The sequence below is a fragment of the Eupeodes corollae genome, chromosome 1, assembly GCF_945859685.1.
Source record: "Eupeodes corollae chromosome 1, idEupCoro1.1, whole genome shotgun sequence".
In the NCBI taxonomy this organism is placed as follows: domain Eukaryota; kingdom Metazoa; phylum Arthropoda; class Insecta; order Diptera; family Syrphidae; genus Eupeodes; species Eupeodes corollae.
In genome coordinates, this window is record NC_079147.1 from 261,585,637 (window position 1) to 261,606,062 (window position 20,426).

The 20,426-nt window shown below is 34.0% G+C and overlaps 3 protein-coding genes across 3 annotated transcripts in view; 1 reads left to right on the forward strand and 2 right to left on the reverse strand.

Moving 5' to 3' along the window:
* Nucleotides 1–5,309: 5,309 nt before the first annotated feature.
* On the reverse strand, nt 5,310–8,058 carry LOC129941478 (tetratricopeptide repeat protein 27). Its single transcript, XM_056050115.1, has 5 exons — nt 7,905–8,058; nt 7,486–7,847; nt 7,157–7,415; nt 6,847–7,087; nt 5,310–6,778 (listed from the first exon to the last, which is right to left on the reverse strand). Exons 1-5 carry the CDS (start codon nt 7,966–7,968, stop codon nt 5,335–5,337), a joined length of 2,370 nt encoding a protein of 789 aa, XP_055906090.1. The 5' UTR covers nt 7,969–8,058; the 3' UTR covers nt 5,310–5,334.
* Nucleotides 8,059–13,314: 5,256 nt separating this feature from the next.
* Nucleotides 13,315–14,717, reverse strand: LOC129938668 (dynein axonemal assembly factor 10). Its single transcript, XM_056046344.1, has 2 exons — nt 14,281–14,717; nt 13,315–14,222 (listed from the first exon to the last, which is right to left on the reverse strand). Exons 1-2 carry the CDS (start codon nt 14,553–14,555, stop codon nt 13,382–13,384), a joined length of 1,116 nt encoding a protein of 371 aa, XP_055902319.1. The 5' UTR covers nt 14,556–14,717; the 3' UTR covers nt 13,315–13,381.
* Nucleotides 14,718–18,077: 3,360 nt separating this feature from the next.
* LOC129954072 (solute carrier family 26 member 6) overlaps nt 18,078–20,426 on the forward strand; it is a 32,823-nt gene continuing 30,474 nt past the window's right edge. The window contains exon 1 of the mRNA XM_056067726.1: nt 18,078–18,477. The gene's annotated coding sequence lies outside the window, so the exon portion shown is untranslated. The remainder of the gene's footprint in view (nt 18,478–20,426) is intronic.

Below are 20,426 nucleotides of genomic sequence, written 5' to 3' on the forward strand. Positions count from 1 at the left end.
TATGTATAAAAAAACGTTAATTGGATTTTTTTCAAAAATATACTTATTATACGTTACGATAAATAATATAAAATTTCAATCAAGTTTTACGCATTATTGGTTTGTGAAATATTTAGTGTTAACCAAAATGTTTTTTTTTTAAATTGCTATGGTAAAAAAAAAACACCCAAAACATTTTTAGAAAGTCCTTTTTCCATTTGTCTGTTTCATTATTTGCATAAGAAAATTAATTTGAAGTTGATATCTCTACTGTTTCTTAAGCTATAGACGACGAAAAAAACGTCGCAAACGTACGGACATATGAACGCACAGACATCTCTCTAAAAATCTTTTATTTCCACTTTACTTTCTTACTTATTTACTTAAGGTGGCTCTACAGTGCTGTGCGAAATAGAGCCTATCCCAACAAACTTCTCCATCTAGCTCAGTCCCTAGCTAGATGTCTCCAGTTTCGCGCTTCAAATTGTTATTATCATTTCGACTTTAGGAACCTTGAAACGGCGAAAAATGTAAAATTTTCAATTGGACAAACTGGACCGATTACAACAACTTCTTATGGGAAGTTAAAAAATACAAATAAAAACAACTTTCAGCTGTTCAAAATTGTTGTAAGATAAAGCATTAAATGGATAACTCAACTGATTCGTCAGACGATGATGAATTTAAAATCAGACATTCCACTGCTTTTTTTTTTCTTGAGTGTAGACTAGGGCTCTCAACCGAAGATGAGGTCGAGGGCAAACTCGGATAGACCCAAGAGGATGGCTCAAGGGAACTTATTGTTTCGGTGTCAATAACTTGTGCCTCGTTGAGGCAAATTTCAACCATCATCTCAAAGTATGGCCAATTCATTTTCCTCGACCAGTCGACGTTATTGTTACTGTCTATAATAATTTTGTAGCGCTTTAAATATATGTATGTATATTTAAAATATATATATGTACAAAGTTGTAGCGCTTTTTCATGTTTTTTTAATTTTATTTCTGATTCCTTCTCATCAAAAATTGACCCGTGTTTTTCAAGAACGTTTGTAATTTCTTGAAAAATTGTTCTTCGCCGGGTTTGTAGGTCTCGGAGCTGGTCCTTTCTCTTTCTGCACTCCTCCAAGAAGAGCAGAATGGATTTATGTTCCCAACCTTAAAAAAAGGAAATAGAGTGGTTCTTCTTTGGGGTTTTTAATCATCTGAAAGAATAACTTATCTTTCCGTTCAGCTACCTTATTTGCTAGTAGCCCCACAAGCTGTCAGCCTCTGTCTGCTTTTATATATACAAAGAAAAAAGTTAGATTTATTTATTTCCACAAAAATAATATATATTTACATACCTGTATTTTGTTCTACCTTTAGAACAGGATGACGATCTGCAACTTCAGAATGCTGGACACTAGACTGGATGTAAGACCTAGCAAATTGGTCATCTACAAAACGAGAAGAAAAATAGTAAATTTTGAAGTTTAAAAAAATAGATCATAACAACCAATGGCGGATCCAGAGGGGGGTCGTAAGGTTCATACCCCCCTCCCCCCTCATGGGAGATAACTTGTTTGTATTTTTTTGGGAATTCATTTCTATTCAAAACTAATCGTATTGAGTTATTGGATATGACCCCTATTATATTTTGAATTATATATTTTTTGTGTATGGAAACAAAATTTGTATTTTACTTTTTAAACTTTGTTGCAGAAAGTATACATAACATAATATGAATCTGACATTCAGCCCTAATCCAAAAATGTAGCACAAAATAATCAAATTTTTACCAATGGACGATCTAGGGGAGGGGGGTCATATGAGCCATAAAGCTTATATAGTTAAGTTGTATTAGTAAAGATTTGTTAGTAGTTTAACGACATTCACCAAAAAGTGGTTTGCTGTCATTCTTTCAAAAATATTTAATATTTGTTTAACTTAATTAATGCTTTAAATTATTTTCATAAAGCTTGTTTCCAAGAAATAGAGCAAATATTCAGATTTTTAAGAAGAAAGCTTGAATAAGAGATCTTCAATTTTGTATTAAGTTGCCTTTAAATTCCTGAAACTAGCGTTCAATTCCATCATATTTTTTGTATGTACATAAATAGTGAACACTGAAGTGATTTTTACTTCTGACACATAGGAACTATGTGTGTTTATGGCAACTATAGCATTCGTAAAAAAATTCGAAACATGACATTACAATGTTAGAAAAGTCAAAAAAAGTGGGTTTCCCCATTCCATCCGTCTGTCTGTCTGTCCTGGCCCCTAAGGCCTAAACCACTGTGAAGATTGAAACTGAGGCGTTTTTTTATTTTTCATTTTTTAATACTAAAAATAACAGCAGCAAATATCGTGTGTAAATTCGAAAATTCGAATTTTTTCAGAAATGAACCGATAGATTTTTTTAGAACTTTTTCTAATTTTGTTCTTATTTCTACTAAAAAAACATATTTTGTTGGTATTGCTCCAGAAGAGTACCCCTCATAAAACCGTTATTTTGTTTTCAAATTTTCTCAAGAACTTTATCAAAAGATTTCAATAATCTTGTCTTTCAATGCAAGCTCTTGTCGATGGTCAAATTTTCAAATTGATGATGATTTTTGATGTTCGAAAATGTCATTATTTTTTTTATGGCATTTAAATTTTTGAGAAAAATGTATTTTCGAGGTATTGCAGCCGGGCAACATTTTTCTTTCAAAATTGATTTTACAACTTTTAAGGTCTTAACAAATTAAAGAAATCTACATTTTAAAGTTAATTGCTTTAGATGTTCTAGAACTGAGATATAAACACGAATTTCAAGAATATAAATGTCCCAAAAACAGCAAGAGTGTCACTTTTGTCAAATTGAAAAACACCATGCACGTTTCATATCTATTAATATAAAAGCTGAACTGAAGTGAAAAGAGATTCTGTAACGTGTAATTTGTGACTGCCACACGAAAGTTCAAGAACCAAACATTTTTCTCTCTACCATTTTAAAGCTTTGTTGACTTCTTTAAGATCAAAATATTTTCAAGCATCAGCTCCAATCTACGAATACTGAAAGCGATTGTAATAATAGATTTCCAAAAATTGAGTCCGAAAAAAACTACGTAAAAAAAACAGAAAATTCTTGATATCAGATTCTTTCTCATTTTCTGGGTTTTAGAATTTTTGTAGTTTTTTAACACAATTTTGTACATTTCTCCATGAAAGCAATAAAAACCCTCTAAAATATTGTGTTTTACTCTTAAATATGGCATATTTACAAAACTGTTAGAATCTTAGAATGCTTTCATATGAAGAAAGCCTACTAAATTAAATAGTTAGACTATACCTTGCTGGACAATAGCGTTCTAAAATAATTTAATAACTAAAGTTGTCACCTTAGTCCTTGAAATGTGTATATTTAAGGTTAAGTTGCACATAATGTTATTTAAATTTTATTAACCTCCTTTAAAGAAAATTTTTAAGCGGTAAGGAAAAACACGTCTATATGTTAAGCGCGTGAAACCCCACCCCCTCCCCCCTGATTAAAAGTCTGGATCCGCCCTTGATAACTACCTTCTAAAATTCGGAGGCAAATAACTTCTTCATTGTCTATTATGTACAGATCATCCTCAAATACAACTTCAACTAACATTTTGTATCTTTTTGTTTCCAACAAATACAAAAAGTCTATCTGTCTGAGATTGAACGCAGCGATAGTCTTGTATACTTCTGTCAAATTGACAGTTCATCATGTTTTTTTATTTAACTGAAAGCTGAACTTTATTACTCTCTGATTTATTTATTTTCTACACACCTTCATATTGTATCTAACTATCTTGTATCAGCCCATCTTGTACACGTAAAACACTAACAAAAAGGTATCCGGATACCATTTAACGTACCGAATTGCCAAATAAAAACGCAATAAGTGACAAAAGAAAAAGGATATCAAATTCATGTGTATGAATTTAAAGTGAAAACTTTTCCTTAATATTTTGTACAGACCTGTTGCTATAAGCTTTTTAATGAATCCATCGGTTTAAGCTTGAAAAAATGCATATAATATTTTATGTCCCATGACAAAACCACAAGGGAGCTCACAACATGTCTACATAATATAAATTAATTTCTACAAACAAGACCAGAGTTTGTATACTTTGTGTTGCATGTGCAACAAATTTATAAAGCTAATCAAAATTGTGTGGTCTCCAGCGCCGACGACGATGACAATGACAACACTTTCATGGTCATAGTCAACACGAGTTACTATGATATGATAGAATATTAACATCACCCTTTATAAAACAAAACCCAGAATCACTTACATACAAAAAGTTATCATAAGACAAACTTATGTACCTTACCTATCCACCTACCTACCATCACTCCGTCACCTTTATGTGGCATTGAAAGTTAAGAGGGTTGCGAAGACAAAAACACAAACACTCTCTCTCTCTGTTGTAGGCAGTATATACACACAATCCATGACCTTGTCCCTTGGAAAAGCTCTCAAAAGGGCAACTCAAGGTAATTGCCAGCAAGTTACTTTATCCCACCTCCTACAAACACAAAAACACTGACGCACACACAAGCCACGTGGATCTACGAAGAAACAACAAAATGTGATTTAAAGGATTCATCATAGTAAGAAGCTTCCCTGCTGTGCTGTGCCATACTACAACCTACACCATCTGGAGAAGAAACAAGAAGGAAGCAACAAAATATGCATAACTAACCAGGATTTCTCAGAACCCACTGAGAGATGTCACAATTTTTTGAAAAGAATCCCTATTCAAGCTGTGTACATATTAGTGCACAAGTTGACTTGTTCCATGCACGTGTAACTTGCTCTAGGTCTAGGTTTTAGGTGACATGGAGGAGAATTATAACAGATTATGTCTTACAAAATTTATTTTATGGCTGTAAATTATTCAATAAGGACTTAAAATGAAAAAGTTCGTTAATGCTTTTAAATTTCTCAGTTGATGTCAAAAGGTTTCTTTTTTTTAACTTAAAATTCAAAACAGTAAATATGATATGGAAACTTTGCTTTTCTGATGGGTTTTTGTCTTATGTCTTAGATTATTCTAATAATAAGTTTCCAGACAAAATGGCGATTTGTAGAGGGATGAGATGGGTGATAGACTGTTTTAAAATCAAGAAGAGTTCTAAAAGCGAAATTGGTAATTCAAAGGTGTTCTACTTAATTCCTAATCTATTTATAACCTCAAAGCAATAGCAATGATTTTTTCAAGTTAAGAACGGAATTTCGTGAAAAATATCATGTTTAAGCGTCCAAACCTGCCAGAAAACCAATATGACCCCAATCATCCTGACCTCATCCAATAAAATCACAAAGTCTTTAAAGTATGTATAAAAAAAAACTTTATTTCATTCGTTCTTTAAGAACTTCTGTTAGTTTTTCAAACAAAGCCTTCAGCTCAGCTAAGACTTTCTCATTCTCATCCCACTTTTCCATGTCCTTCTCCACCGATCTTATGCAAGCCTGCGCACTTAATCGGGCCGAAGACAGTTGCGAGTTCACACTAGATTTTTCTGAATCGTCGTGCTTGTCGACAGCTTCCAAACTATGCTCACTCAAATCCTTGCAGAGTTGAAGGACTTTCATGGATGACGGTTGTTTGCTGGCCCATGCGAGGTCCTTCTGGGTATAGGCTCGATAGGCTCGTTGAAGTTTCTGGGCCTTATTCAAAGGCGTTGCAGCTAAGAGTGCAGATAACTCCCACAATTTCGACTCAGCACCAAACTTGACACACTGGTGTCCTAACAAGGTATTTGCTTTCTTCACCAATCGTTGTGTTGATCTGCCTTGGGCGTCGGGGGTGTCCTTGGCTATGGCTGTCATGACAATCGATAGAACCTCCAGATCCATGTATCGATCTTTCAATTCACTCAAGCGATTGTAGGCATTTATGGCGTCCTCAAAGTTACCCGTATCCACACTGACCAACATAAAGTTTTCCCAGACTTTCCAATTCTGATAGTTGCACTTAAGGGACTCCCCAAGGACTCTATGGGCTCGTTTCTTGTCTCCCAACTTTATGAGCGCTTTTGCAAGATTATTCCATGACTCATAGCCCAGAGGCTCCAGATGGGTGTAAGTTATGTAAGCATGAACAGCGATTTCCCATTTCTCCAGAGTTATCGCTGAATAGCCTAATCGCAGCCATATTCGTTCCTGCAACGAGTTTATCTCGACGGATTTCTCAAAATGTGGCAATGCCTTGTCGTACTCTTTGCGGGCAAAGAAATAGCTACCCCAGTGAGCTTGTGCTTTGGCACTGGTATGCTTACTGAATTCCCATGCAGTCTCGTAGCACTTGACGTCGTCGGTGGCATCACCCAGAAGACAATACAGAAGGACTGTGGGTTTCTTCTCCAACTCTTGACGGACAATTTCTGCGGCTTTGTGGCGCAAGTCAAGCTTTGTATAGCACTCAATGACCTTCTCCCAGGCTTGAATTTGAAGATATAGATCCAGAGCTGACTTGGTCATACCCAGACTCACCATCAATTCACCCAACTGCTTCTGGACTTCCCATTTGGGGAGAATAAAGGACGCAAAGCCATATGACAGTCTCTCGGGAAGGGAATACGTGGTGCCATTGATCAAATTCACCACTTCTTCACACTGCTTGAGACTTCTTTCGACAGTTCGATTTTGTTTGCATTCCTGAGTGATGTTCAAGAGGAGCGTAGCCAAACGTACTGCTAGTGGACCGTGGTCTTGATAGAGCAGTGTATTGAGGTAGGGTTCGATTTCTTCTTCAGCTAGACGGTCAGTGGGCTGGGAACGCTTAACATATTTTCTAAAAATAGAAAAAAACAAGAATACATTAAGAGGAAATCTAAGTGTGACAAAGCTTTGTAGACTTACACTTTGGCTAAAACAACTGCTTGCAGCATGCTTGGAAGGGACATTACATTATTATCTTCCACATTGAGGAAACGGATCTTCTCAAGCCTTGTGTCATCGTCCAACTTTAGTAATTTGGGTAGATTAGTTGAGCCATTGGAGTCTGAAGATGAAGGCACATTTAGCTCTTTGTTTTGTTTGACTTTGAGACAAAGCTGAGGCAGGGCCTTTTGCTGGAATTTCGTTCTGAGCCCAAGGAGACCTGGATAAAGAAATAACAGAGGATGAAAGACTATAATCAAGTGTATTCTTGTTTAATTCAAGAGCTCACCTTCGACATTAAGCTCAACATCTAGCATAGAACACAATTTGTTCAGGACATCTTCACACTTCTGCGTCCGATGGAAGAGCAAGTAGCCATAAGAGATCTCGAGGTACAGCAAAGCTTCCAATTCAGTGTCATTCAACGTGCTTCCATGTTCAAGGAGAAATTCACATGTCTTCTTGAGTTCTTCATACAAATCACTCGTAAGATCATCGAGGATGTTTTGATGAATACAAATGACACGAAGTTTCCACCAATTTACGATCTTAAAATAAAAAAACAGGATAAAAATCATTAAATCTGCATGAAAGTCAAACAAAATTCGACAAACCCACAAGTGAATTGGGATATTTAGGTAAAACTCGCTTGAGGAGCTCCTCTGCTACGTGAAGAAACTCTGGAATTTGTACATTCAAATTGATTTCCTCTCCATTTACCATCAATTTCTTTGTAGCTTCGAAATCGTTTGGAAACGTTTTCTTTACAATTTCTTTGAATTTATCCAAATTTTCAAATGATCCTGTGAAATTATTTTGGACAAATACCAGAACTAATGAAATAGCAGCAAGGAAATCCTTTTTTACATCATCATCTAACGTTTCATCGTTGGATTTTAGGAAATTGTGGAGAATCCTTTCGAATTTATCCAAATCAAATTTGCATGACCAGATTTCTTTCAGTTCTGGTTCTGGGAAATCTAAGAAAGGATTCATGTTATGAATTTATGGTTTTCACTGTTTATGTTTATATTTACCATTTTCTTTTAAGTTATCTTTAAAATTAAATAAATAAAGTGGAGAAAATTCGTCTTTTAACATTTTTTAATTGGAATTGTTTTGAATTTGATGTAGAAAAAAGCAACATGGAATTTGTGACAGTGACAGTTCGTATGGCACATGTTGTTCGAGAATCGAAAGAAAGATGAAGATTACGATTGGGTATGTTGATAAAGTATTGATCGTTAGAATTTGGGATTCGTGTGATTAAGGGAGCGATTATACTTTTTTTAACCATCAATGGATGTGTTAAGCAAACCTTTAACAATACAAAATTGTGTGAGAAAAATAAGCAGTACGTTTACGGTTGAATTATGACATTTTCAAACACCAAATTGCTCATTTACAGATTAAAATATTGCAAGAAGTTCATCTTAAATCGTTTGCTTAACATTGGAATACATATTATTTTTAATATGGCTTCAAGAAAAACGTATAAAATTGTCAAAATCAACAGGTCTCGCTAGCCCAATGTGATAACCTGTTTTTTCTACCACTCGAATTCCTGATAGATTTTAATTTTTGGATTAGCAAAGCCAACGCGACGACTAATAACGACAAGGTGATTGTGCTTGTTTGATTCCTTTCTCAAAATGTTTAAATGTAATTGATTTTTTATTTTCAATTATGAAATTAACAATATCTGTTTAATCATAAAGGTTAAAGAGCTCAAAACAGCAGCATCAATAAACATCTTAACCAAAATGTTCCATGTGTCGCTAAAAATTGTTTTGTTTAATTTTTAAAAATAGCGTAGTTTTTACTTTTCAACTGTCAAAAGATAATATTTTCAAAAGTAACAGCTGTCAAATAGAGGTCTTTTAAAATTAAGATTCTTATTGGAAAACCCTTAACTATCTTTTACACCAAGAAATTAATAAATTAACCAGAAGAAACTTATCTTCCCCGTGTGATATCTTTTTTATTTGCTTAAATGTTGTAGATAGTTTACGTTCCGAAACTTTAAGCCTGTTGCACTTTTTACATTCTTCGTTTAATATTTTATTTGTGGTTAATCAATTTTGCGTCAACAGTTTCTGCTTCTCAAGTAAGTTTTACCGTGATTTAGGGTTTGTAAAAGTAAGACAAATAAACTTATATAAATTAAACCTCTTTTAAACTTCTGTTAACTCGCCAATATGACAGGTTTTAAATAGTACATCCTGAAATAAATCACGGTTATGCAATTATGTATATGAGGATTGCTCATTATATTTAGAGCCTATCAATGATAATCTAATAAATTGTTTTATTGTTTCTCAACCTATTTTCCGATGCCATCAATAAATCTAGACCAATTTTCGATACGTTTTTCACGCTCGCATGAGAGACCTAAATTCACCAAATTTACTTTTCATATTTGGTAAGAAGAAAATGTCGTGAGTTGTCAAATCAAGGCTATACGATAGATGACCCATCGTTTATAGATCTTTCAAAGTTTATTTTTATTCAACTGATTTGTGGGGGTTTTGTTTTTATTAATCGAAAATACTGAACAAAATTCTTAAGAAACCCCATTAAAATTCTTAAAAATTAAAATATGTGGATTCTTCGATTAAATAAATAAATTGGGTGGCGCAACAGTCCGTTGAGAACTAGGGCCTAGTGACTTACAACTCTCAACCATTCCTGTGTGCGAGTAATGTTGTCAGAAATGAAGGGGACCGAATCCGAACGGCTAATTTCAGAAAGCACTTTTTCTGGCGAGAGTTACTCTTGGAGAATTTGTAAATTCCTCGCAAGAGGCAGTACCCGTGGAAAGACTTTAGATGGCATAGGCAGGGATAGAACCCAAGACCTCTGGCATGACAATCCAACGCACTAACCATCATGCCACAGGTACTACTTCGATTGGGTCAATTTTATCCAGCTGCTCATGAATCATGTCCTTCATGAGCTAAAAAAAAACTTAGATGTTTCTAGGAACATAGCTTTCCTAATTTTAATTTTTTTTGAATAACTCGGGTATCAAAAAAAAAATTGCTTTTCCAACTTTTCCGACTTATCAAGATACACATCAAAAGAAAGGCATTCGCATGCACAATCCATCCCTGTAAAATAAAACCTCTTTCGAGGTCTTACTTTCGGAATATTAAAGCATTTTGACCCATCCCATAACAAATCATCTGTCTATTAATATACATTTCCACAAACAAGACTTGAAAGAGGATGTGGCTTCCACTGACTTATAGAACATATCTTTCCATTGATGCATAAGACCAAAAACTATTTTTGTCAGTTTTCGAATCAAATCTTTGACCTTTAGCAATAAGGACTAAGTCAGATACTGGTCACAAAGACTCAATGACTTAAGACGTTAATATCAAAACATTATTAGTATTACATTTTGTCTTTTTGCCTAAAGACTAAATATAATCCGGCCGTAAATCCTCAGTATAAACGTCTATTATATGAAAAGAAACTTGGTTTTGAAAATGAACAAGCACAATCACTTGGCCAAACAAAGAATACAAAGGAAATTTGGAAACTTGCAAAGAACGTTAATGGTACTCAACTCCATCGCTGATCATTCCTATCACTTCTCGAACCTTCTTCAAACAAACTCTAACTTAGTCTTCACTTCTACAGAACCTCTCATTCCCGATGATACATAAGACACCGATATATCTTTGTTTGAAATAGAAGCATTTTACGAAAAGCTAAAAATAATAAAGTACCAGGTGAAGATGGTGTACCGTACGAATTTTTTAAGAATTCATCTCAAAGTTTTAAGCTGCAACTAGTTGTGCTTTTTGACAAAATTCTTACGAAAGTGGAAGTTCCTTCCTCGTACAAAAAATCGGTTATCTTCCCAATACATACAAAAGATTCCTTAAATGACGTCTCAAACTACAGAGGTTTATCTTTAATGAATATTATAGCTAAAGTATTTTGGGTAGAAGGGAAAATGATATAATCAGACTTTCAGGCTGGATTAAGGATAAATTACTCCACTGTTGACCAAATCTTTGCTCTGTCATCGATAGTCAAAGCATTTGAGGCAAGAAATAAAAAGGTTTACCGGATGTTTGTCGACTTCAAAGCAGCATTTGATTTGGTAAATTGTAATGCTTTAATAAACAAATTTTCGCAGATGGGTGTTTCAACCTGATTTTTACATGTCATCTAGAATATGTATACAAACACAGAAGCTAACGTCTGGGATGGAGCGCATTATTCTGAATGGTTTAGTTGTTTAGTATTGAATATGGTGTCAAACAAGGATGTCCGCTTAGTGCACTTTTATTTTCGATATTCATTAATGACATAGATAACGACTTACCTGGAGGAATTAGAATGGCCGGAATCCGGATAAATGCTGTACTTTATGCTGACGACATGTATACTGTATAGTATGACTATCGGAATCGAAAGAAGATCTTCAATTTATGATAAACCGACTGTCTGCATACTGCGATAAATTCGGATTGGAAATCAATACTGATAAATCAAAAATAATGGTCTATTCGCGAAGAATTTCGGAAGTGACAAACGAATATAGATATCTTGGAGTGAACCTCAACCCACGACTGAAATTTAGTAAGCACCTTGACATTAAAGTCAAAACATCAAAAATTCTAATAAACTTAGCATGTAGAAAGATTTTCTCGAACAACTTTGTATATTTGTCTACCAAATACGAAATTTTTAATTCAGTTATGAAGTCTACTTTATGTTATGCTGCTCAAGTTTGGGGAATGGAAGAGTATGAGGAAATTGAGAAATTTCAGAGGAGTTTTATCAAAGAAATCTTCAGCCTACCCATCAACACGCCGAATTATGCGATCTACTTTAGAAACTGGCTTACCAAAGTTATTTACATGCACTTTGAAACTACAAGCGGATTATATTATTAAAGTCTTAGGGGCCTATTATGTAAGACAACTAAGAACAAAGTTGAGTTGTAATCCGGCAATCGGTATTACCGATCACAACTAGTTGACTGTCACAAGTCAATCAGTAGTCAACTAAAAAATGGTTGACTTTTTAAGTGTGTTCGGGGTATTATGTAAGCCAGTCGAGTTGTCGCTCAGTTGTGATTGTTGTCAAAATTCAGCAACTGATATTTACTAGTTGTGTAGTGCATTGCATTTGTGTGTACAAAAAAATAACGGTAGGCATCAACAGTTCATTGAAAACCAATTTTTTTAAGAAAATGGAGAAAAAAATGTAAGTTTTACAAATAATAATATAAACATCTGTAAGAAAATAATTTTTTTAGATTAAAAATAACTAAACCTGCCCAATTTGAGAGGTTGATTGAGGTTCTGCAGCAGAAACCTGAGCTGGCCAGAGGCAAGGGACAATTCGGTTCCACAAAAAGAACCCAAGACGAAGAATGGGAAAATATAGCTGTTCAACTGAATAGCATTGGACAACCATCAAGAACAGCGAAAGAATGGCAAAGAGTAATTTTAACTGAATGCAAAAGCCATGATTTTTTTTACAAAGTAAATACACATATATAGGTATGGATCCATTACAAGGGACATTTAAAAAGAAAGCTTGACAACAACAAGCTTAATTTGAAAACCACAGGGGGTGGTACACACCATATAAGTTTAACCTATCTGGAAAAGAGCGTGGTTGGGTTGATTGAACTGCAAAATCAGTGAATCCAACAGGAATCTGTGCAGCAACGGTGACGATAACTTTTCACCACCTGAAGAGGAAAATGTCTCAGCATCCACATCATTTTCCAGGAAAGATAAGAAGAGAAAGCCATTGCAGTCAATTGAGGAAGAAAGAATTTGGTATCTTAAACTCATCAAAGAATTTGTTTATAAATAATACTTTTTGTTTGGAAGTTCCAATGGATTGGAGTGATCTCAAATATTTTTTCTCATCAGCGCAACATTCAGGGGAGTTTCTTCTTTCGAATTTCCAAGAAATAAATCAATAGAACTTTCCATTTCCTATTATTTTGCTTTATGAAATATGCTTTACGAAATAAGGAACAAAGACTGGTGGTATGACAAATAGCAAAGAATTGCCACTTCATTTGGTGAAGATATGCAAATTAATACAAGTAACATTCTTGATGTTGAGGAAAAAATGTATAAAATTATCCAGCTTAATGAAGACTCGGTTCGGAATCAATTTTTAAAAACAGCTATTGAATCAGAACGTCGAATATTATATAGCCAGTTAAAATGTAATCTAAGTAACAGTAAATATTTCAATGAATCTTTGAGCTACAAAGATATATAAAGAGACAAGAAAAAATCAAAAACATAAAATGCAATTTTTTGACCTAAGACCTTTTTTCCAAAAGCCACGGAATTGTATTCGTCCCTGTTTCCCTATTTCAAAAGATTGGATGAATATTTAGCTGAATCTGTTATAATTATGCCTAGACCTGTTAGAGTTCTTAAAATAAAGTCGTAGTTCTCACAATTATACATAAAATAAATATATTTCATCTAAACAAGAAAAAGTAGGAAAACATTGAAAATTAAAGCAGATTCATTTTGGTAGTGACCAGAACTCGCACAGTCTGATCGAAGGAACCACAAACAGCTAGCCCTATCTTGTCTGGACTCCAATCGAAGCAGTGCACAGGTTGAGTTGATACAGTTGTGGCATTAAGCATTTGAATAGTCCCAGCTACGCCCATATCAAAGCCATCGCCCGCATCCTTGCGCCGTTTGTCTGGATATTCGTATTCCCAGAGACGAATCGATCCGGTGCCTCCACAAGTTAAGAATACATCTCGATTCTGTGGTAAATGCTTGACATTCCAAACAGTCGACTTAGGGCCACTTATAATACCATTCGATCCAACTGATCGGCCGGCGTTTTTTTCGGTGACACAAGCGAATCCCTTGTCCTTGTGTTGGGTGCGCATGTCGTAGCAAATCAATCCGCCCTCGAGGGTGGTCAGAACCATTTTGTTCATGGGGATATCCTTCCGGTCGAATTCAATGGCAACAATTCCATTTTTCTCCGTGGTCTCCCAACGCACAGCCAATGCTTTAAGGTCAAAAAGCTTCAGATCGCCGTTGTCGTAGCCAGCGGCGACTAAACGCTCATCGTTGTTGAACGAATCACCAAAAGCCACAGCCCAACAATCACGGGTTTGAGATTTTTCGTCTGTAGATGGTTCAGGAGTCATGTCAATGACTGGAGCACTGCCTTGACGAATGTCCCACACCTTGACTGAACCATCACGGCTGCCAGTAACAATCTCTGGAGCCCCACAGTCGACTTGTTTGCCACCGACGGCGTCTATGGAGTTTATGATGCTCTTGTGTGCTTCAACATTGTAAACTGGAACTTCGGGTCTTTCTAGATCTCTAAGGATTCATGCTGTCATAATTATTTTGTTTTTATTTTAACTGAAGATTTACTCACAGTACTTGAAGCCTCCCATTAAAGTCCCCAACTGCAAGATGACGATTCCTAAGACTTGACGCACCAAACGAACCACACTTGAATGAATTTTTCTTCTCAATGGATTTTATTAGATCCACATCGGTCTCATTTAATTCGTAAACTTCAAGAATTCCAGTGCCATTTGGCTTTGAGCCAATAACAACAAATTTAGCCGAACATGGAATCCATTTAACATCGAAAATTGTGTAATTTAATGAATGAGCAATATGTTCAATGATTTGTGGTTTATTCATTGTACACTATTGAAGTCACACTTACTAATAATAATGATACAGAGAAATTAAATGCAGCTGTTTTGGTTTGTTTAATCAATTAAAATCAAATAAAATGAAAATAATAAAATGCGTTGCTATGAAATGCGGTAGTAAACAGGCATAATAATTTTGTTTTCAATATCAAAACAAGAGAAATGTCAAATGGATTTTCGAGAGTCGAAATGTGGAATGTAAAATATTCTTAAGGGCATGTATACAATATAAGAGTGGACTTCGTTGGGTTGATTACACACTAGACGCGCAAATTTCAAAAATCATGAATTATTTGTGTATGTATTTCATTCAAATGTTTGCAACAAAAGAAGTTAAATTCATAATTTAATCCAAATTCGTAATAGTTTTTGTTCTATTTGGTTGTGAAATATATAATTTAACTAAGATGTCAAATTTATGTTTGAACGTTTACAAAGATATTAGTTTCATTTAGCGATTGTTTAATATATAACATTTCTAAATTGAACTTTAAAACAGGTACATATTTCCAATAGCAATCAATTAAAGATCTGGTTTTCCAGAAAGAAACAAATTAGAACAAAATTGTATGTAAAGGCTGCGATCGTACCTTGTTAGCAACAGATACGTTGAAATTATTCTGCTACAATTTACAAAATATATTATAACATAAAAGCTCAACAACATTGAGAACTGTTTTGTGATGAAAATTGCAAACAATCCCTAAAAGAAAAGAGACAATAAGGAACCGCATTTTTATCTAAACAAAATAGATTTTAAGGCAATAAGTGAATTTCGTATTAAATGTAAACCTTAAAAAGCTGTCAAAATATATGGTGACAGGTCGCCTCTTGCACATTGTGTGACATTGTTTTTTGCTTTACCATTTCTGTATCAGAAAATTAAAAATTAAAATTTTACCGATCAGAAGAATAACTTCAGTCAAAAGAATGTAATGTAATAAGAATGTAATGAATAAAAAACCGCATGGAATTTAATGCTTCTAAAACCCAATGATGTCTTGTATCGTTAAAGCGAGATATGCCCCCGTTGCCATTATCAATAGATGGCACTTGCATCGGGAAACTGAACATTTCGATATTTTCGGTATGTGTATCGCCAACCACCTTTTGTGGAATGATCACATACGCGATGTCGCCAAAAATGCCGCAAGATGTTTGGGTTTTCTAAGGTGATGCAAGAAGTTTGTCTCCCCCACAGATCTGGCTGTTATATACAAGACGTCCAAAGCTTGAGTTTAACTTTCATATCTGGGCTGGTGTTCCTGAAACTTACTTAGGCCACTTGGACAGTATTTAGATTGATTGGTAATATTACTATCATAAGATCATTTATGTCACTTGAACTTAGTCGAAATGTTTCTTGTCTCACCCTTTTTTACCGTTGTTTTAACGGTTCATGCTCTAGAGAAATAGCCAGTTGCTTTCCTCCCCTTAAAAAGTTCAACTGTAATACTAGTGCCTCTAGGAATGCTCATTAATATACCCTTGAGCCCATTTCAGTCGTACTGTCAAGTACAGAGATTGGTTCTTTAGCCATACTACGCGGATGTAGAATTCCTTACCACACTCTTTCTTTCCCAACCATTCAAAAATATTCAGGAATGTGCATCGACACCTCCTTTCAACCTCTCTTTCCCTTTCCTAGTGATCACACTGTGTCTTCATAATAAGCGTAGTAATATCCCCTTAAGTGTGTGCTTATAATAAAAAAAAATGTTGTCAGGGATGGAAAGGGCCTATAGTTAAAGCCAAATCCGACCAGCTATAAGTAAGCACATTCTATGACAAGAATTACTCTTGAAGTATTTGTCAATTCTTCGCAAGAGGCAGTAGCCATAAACAAAACTTTAGATGACGTAGGCAGGAATTGAACCCAAAACTACTGGCATGACAGACCAACGCACTAACCATCATGCCACGTAACAGCGAAAACACGGTAATCACTGTCAAAATTCGTATGTAGATTTCTTATTTCACAAATTTGATTTGGAAAACCTGATAAATTCAGAATACGAACTTTCGATTTTAAACGTTAACATTTTACAAGCAATTAAAACACATTTAATACAAAACCTTCAAATTCTTACATGCAAAGTGGACATTTACCTTATTTCATGAATATCATTATTTTCATACGTGATATTATGTTTTATTCTTATTAAAATAAATTAAATAATAATATCCTTGATAGAGCTGTACGATTGATTTAAAACTTATGTTAATCTTGTGCCAGTACTCTGTAAAATGTCGTTAAGCAATTACCCTCAACAGATATAATCCTTCGAACTACACGAGTTTCCGAGCCCACACTACGATCAACTTTTTCAAAATATAAACATTATGGCTCATATTCATAGATGTTTTCTAAACTCTAGCTAATTTGTTACCAAGCAAATTCAGAGTAAAGGCTATTTATAAATAAATTTAGTTTAGGGCTTAACCTTGAGTTTAACTATAAACATAGGAAATGCTGTATTTAAATAATTATCATCACCGCCAAATGTTATATTTGATTTTTGTTTGTGAATTAAAAAGCTGAAAAAGTAAATCATATCAAATTAATATTGTACGTAAACTTGAAAAATTTCGATTGATACCGCAATTGAAGACCAGTTTTCCTGCCGTTTGCGTTTATATCTTCATTGTTGATCATCTTAAATATTGTACAACGTTGTTAGTTGATAAATAGTTTTACTTACTTTTTTCGACATTCAATTTGAGGTATGACAGGGCTTGATAAAAAGCTTGAAAATATAACAGTATTTTTTTGCTTTGACCTGTCATTTGAAGTATTGTTGTAGTAGAATACAACCTTAACCTAGGGTTCTACTAAAAAAAAAACTGGAAAATTGGTTATAAATAAGAGCTGTGTTTGTTTAACCAACAAGTCTTATTAAACTATAGATAAAGAAATAACGACTTTATTAATTATCTATGATAATTATTATTTATATATATTATTTCCTTAATAAAAATAAGTATCAATGAAAAGGCAGACATTTTTAAAAAGGGAACAAAATAAATAGACGTAGAAATAAGTTACCATTAAAGAATTCAATGAGAACATTTTATGGTAATTCAGTTTTTATTTACGAAAGGTCACTAATTTTCAAAAAATGTGTTATCTCATTAAACTGGTTTTAGTCACAGCGACTTTCTTGAAGAATGTAAGATATTAATGCAAACACGAAAAAATGCACCAAAAGTTCAATTTCATTAAACTAACATAATTTCTTTTTCAAATATATGTAGCCTTTTAACAAAACTATTACCTATCTACCTCCACATTGTGTTACCACACTAACAATAATTATTCTCCTTCAGGTTCCACCTTAAAACAGTCCACTTCAAAAGATAAACCAACAAAAAAAGAAACAGACTGTCATAAATCAAACCAGCTGTTTATTATCACAGTTGCGCAAAAAACTAACCGAACCACTCATATTTGCACCGAGAACTGTCAATTCCCATCCATTGCCACTACCTCTCAACTTGGACTTGCCATTAACACTTCATTATTCATTCCATTTAGTTGAAAAAATGCCTTTTGGCCAGTGTGTCGGTGCTATTTCGGTCTTGAAATCAAGAAAAGTTTACTCGCGCTAATCGAAACAATAATTTTTTTCTTAATTAATTAAACTTAAATTTACCTCAATCGAAAATTCCTACTACTTAAAAAAAAGAACAACATCAACAACAAAACAAATGTGATCTCCCTGAAAAAAAAAAAAACCATTTCCGTGTTTACAAAGCTAGCCTCTTATATGACAACGAAATAAAAATAAATTTATTATAAAATCTCTTCAATTTCATCGAAGAAACCTCAATTACAATTCATCAACTTCATCATCTTTGGAAGTCAATCAACGACAACTTCAAGCCTGAGATAATTAAGTGCATACAAAGTACGTTTTGTTTTTTGTTTGGTTATTTTGATTTTGATTTTTGAATAAATTTAACTATCGATTTGATTGTTTTCTTCTTCGATTTTGTGTGGGCTGGGTAGGCACAAATTCAATTCATTCATCTTTTTTTGCCTTGGTCTTGAAAGTACAGCATATAGCAGCTACACCATTGTTGCGCTGCGTTGTACATCAATCTCAAGGTCAGCACGACAAATAGGTAAATGTTATTATCTAACCATCTCAGCTAAGTTGAAATGTGTCGCTACGCTATAATAATACATAGGTGCACGAGAATGAGGTGCAATTATACTCGGAACAACTAATTCAAGCTAAATCAATTATTATTAAAAATAAAACAAGAAGCTTTAAAAGGCATATTCCTCCGGACAGCATAAGCTAAGCTTCATAACAACTGATGTCTGTCGTCATCGTCGTCGTTGTCGTCGTTTGAGGTTTACTTACCTTGAATTGATTTGAGTTAGTTTACCTCGTTCGTAAAAATCCGCCAAACTATCAAAATCATCTGAAAAAACAGCGTGATTCTTCTATTACTGGCCGCGCTTTTATAGTGTTGATTATTTTTTCAAATATTTTTTCTATTGATAAATTCTATTTTTGCTGTTTTATGATTGTGGTTTTTAATTTTCTAGATTTTCGATATTGTTCACGATTTCTCTATGAAAACAACAACACCTTCTGTCGCTAGAATGATATTTATTTGTATCAGTCTTATAGGGCACTTGATAAAGTTCCAGGGCAAGCTCAATGAAGATTGTAAATTTTGATATTTGCTTTTGCAATTACTTTGAACATTTTTTTTTATTATTTCTTGTTTTCTATAGAAAACATTTTTACTCAGTCAGTCATGTGACTTGCTATAAAATTTGAATGGAAACGAAAGCAACCAGAACTTCTGGCTTAGTCTGCCTTCGTTGGCGTCGTTCGTAGTCGGTTCAATGAATCGTGATTAATTGTTTTCTAAATGAGTAATGAGAGTGCAAGTGGTTGATGTTTGTATATTGATTGGTTGAGTTCTTATTAGATATACAAGGAACAACAACATTTGAATTAGAAACAAATCCAAACTAACAATTAATTAGCGATCAGTCTTTTTGGTGAGTTTGCAATAAAGATTGCAAACAGTTGTTCGTACTTGACATGTTACAAAGTAAATCCATTTGTGTCTTTGATTATTTTCGTTATACCTATTTTCAAGGCTCGTGTTATTAAGTGATAATACATTTTAGAGACTCATAAATCAAGTAAGCTTTAGAAGTTAACATTTATGGCACTCAACGCAGGTATATTTTATTGTGAGCTATTATGACCCCTTTGGGGTTTTTTCTCTTTTCAAAACATAATAAGAGCGTGAATGATGTTTTTTTTGTGGTTATAAGAGGACACATTTCACGCAGAATCGTTGGTCGATTATTCTTTAACATTTGTTGGGTTGTTCTTATTTAAATACGTATACATTTTATAAAGATATAATAACGCTTGTTTTAACGGTTTTTACCGTTATTTTTGGTTCTAAAAATAATTCTGGCTTTTGCGCCATAATAAAAATAAAAAAATAAAACAGATAATTCTGTGTAGGAAAAATCATATAAGCCTAAAAATTCTGAATTGGAAGGTAGTACTTTTTTTTTCTTTTCCTCAAAAACATACATCAATAATAAATTTCAGCTTTCAGTTAAAAAACATCATCAATTGTCAGTGTGACATAAGTTCACTTTATTCGATAGTTAGGGAGATTTTTTTTGACTATCTTTTCAGTCAACCTTCCAATAAAGTTGCCTTATTTAAGGCAATTCTTTGGCAGCTCGCCAATCAGATACTAGAAACTTTCCTTACTTTCAAGTCCCTTATGTCGCCTGAACCTGCTAATTGTTCGGGAATAAAAGTTAAAATAAAACGAAAACTTATAAGTATTTAATTTATTTAATTGT

Bases quoted from the DNA above. Each gene is read 5' to 3' on its own strand.
- LOC129941478 (XM_056050115.1), bottom strand. From the start codon at position 7,968: ATGTTAAAAGACGAATTTTCTCCACTTTATTTATTTAATTTTAAAGAT. The intron at 7,848-7,904 runs GTAAATATAAAC...ATCCTTTCTTAG, and splicing joins AGATAACTTAAAAGAAAATG to ATTTCCCAGAACCAGAACTG. The intron at 6,779-6,846 runs GTAAGTCTACAA...TTCTATTTTTAG, and splicing joins GCAGTTGTTTTAGCCAAAGT to AAAATATGTTAAGCGTTCCC.
- LOC129938668 (XM_056046344.1), bottom strand. From the start codon at position 14,555: ATGAATAAACCACAAATCATTGAACATATTGCTCATTCATTAAATTAC. The intron at 14,223-14,280 runs GTGAGTAAATCT...ATGAATCCTTAG, and splicing joins AATGGGAGGCTTCAAGTACT to AGATCTAGAAAGACCCGAAG.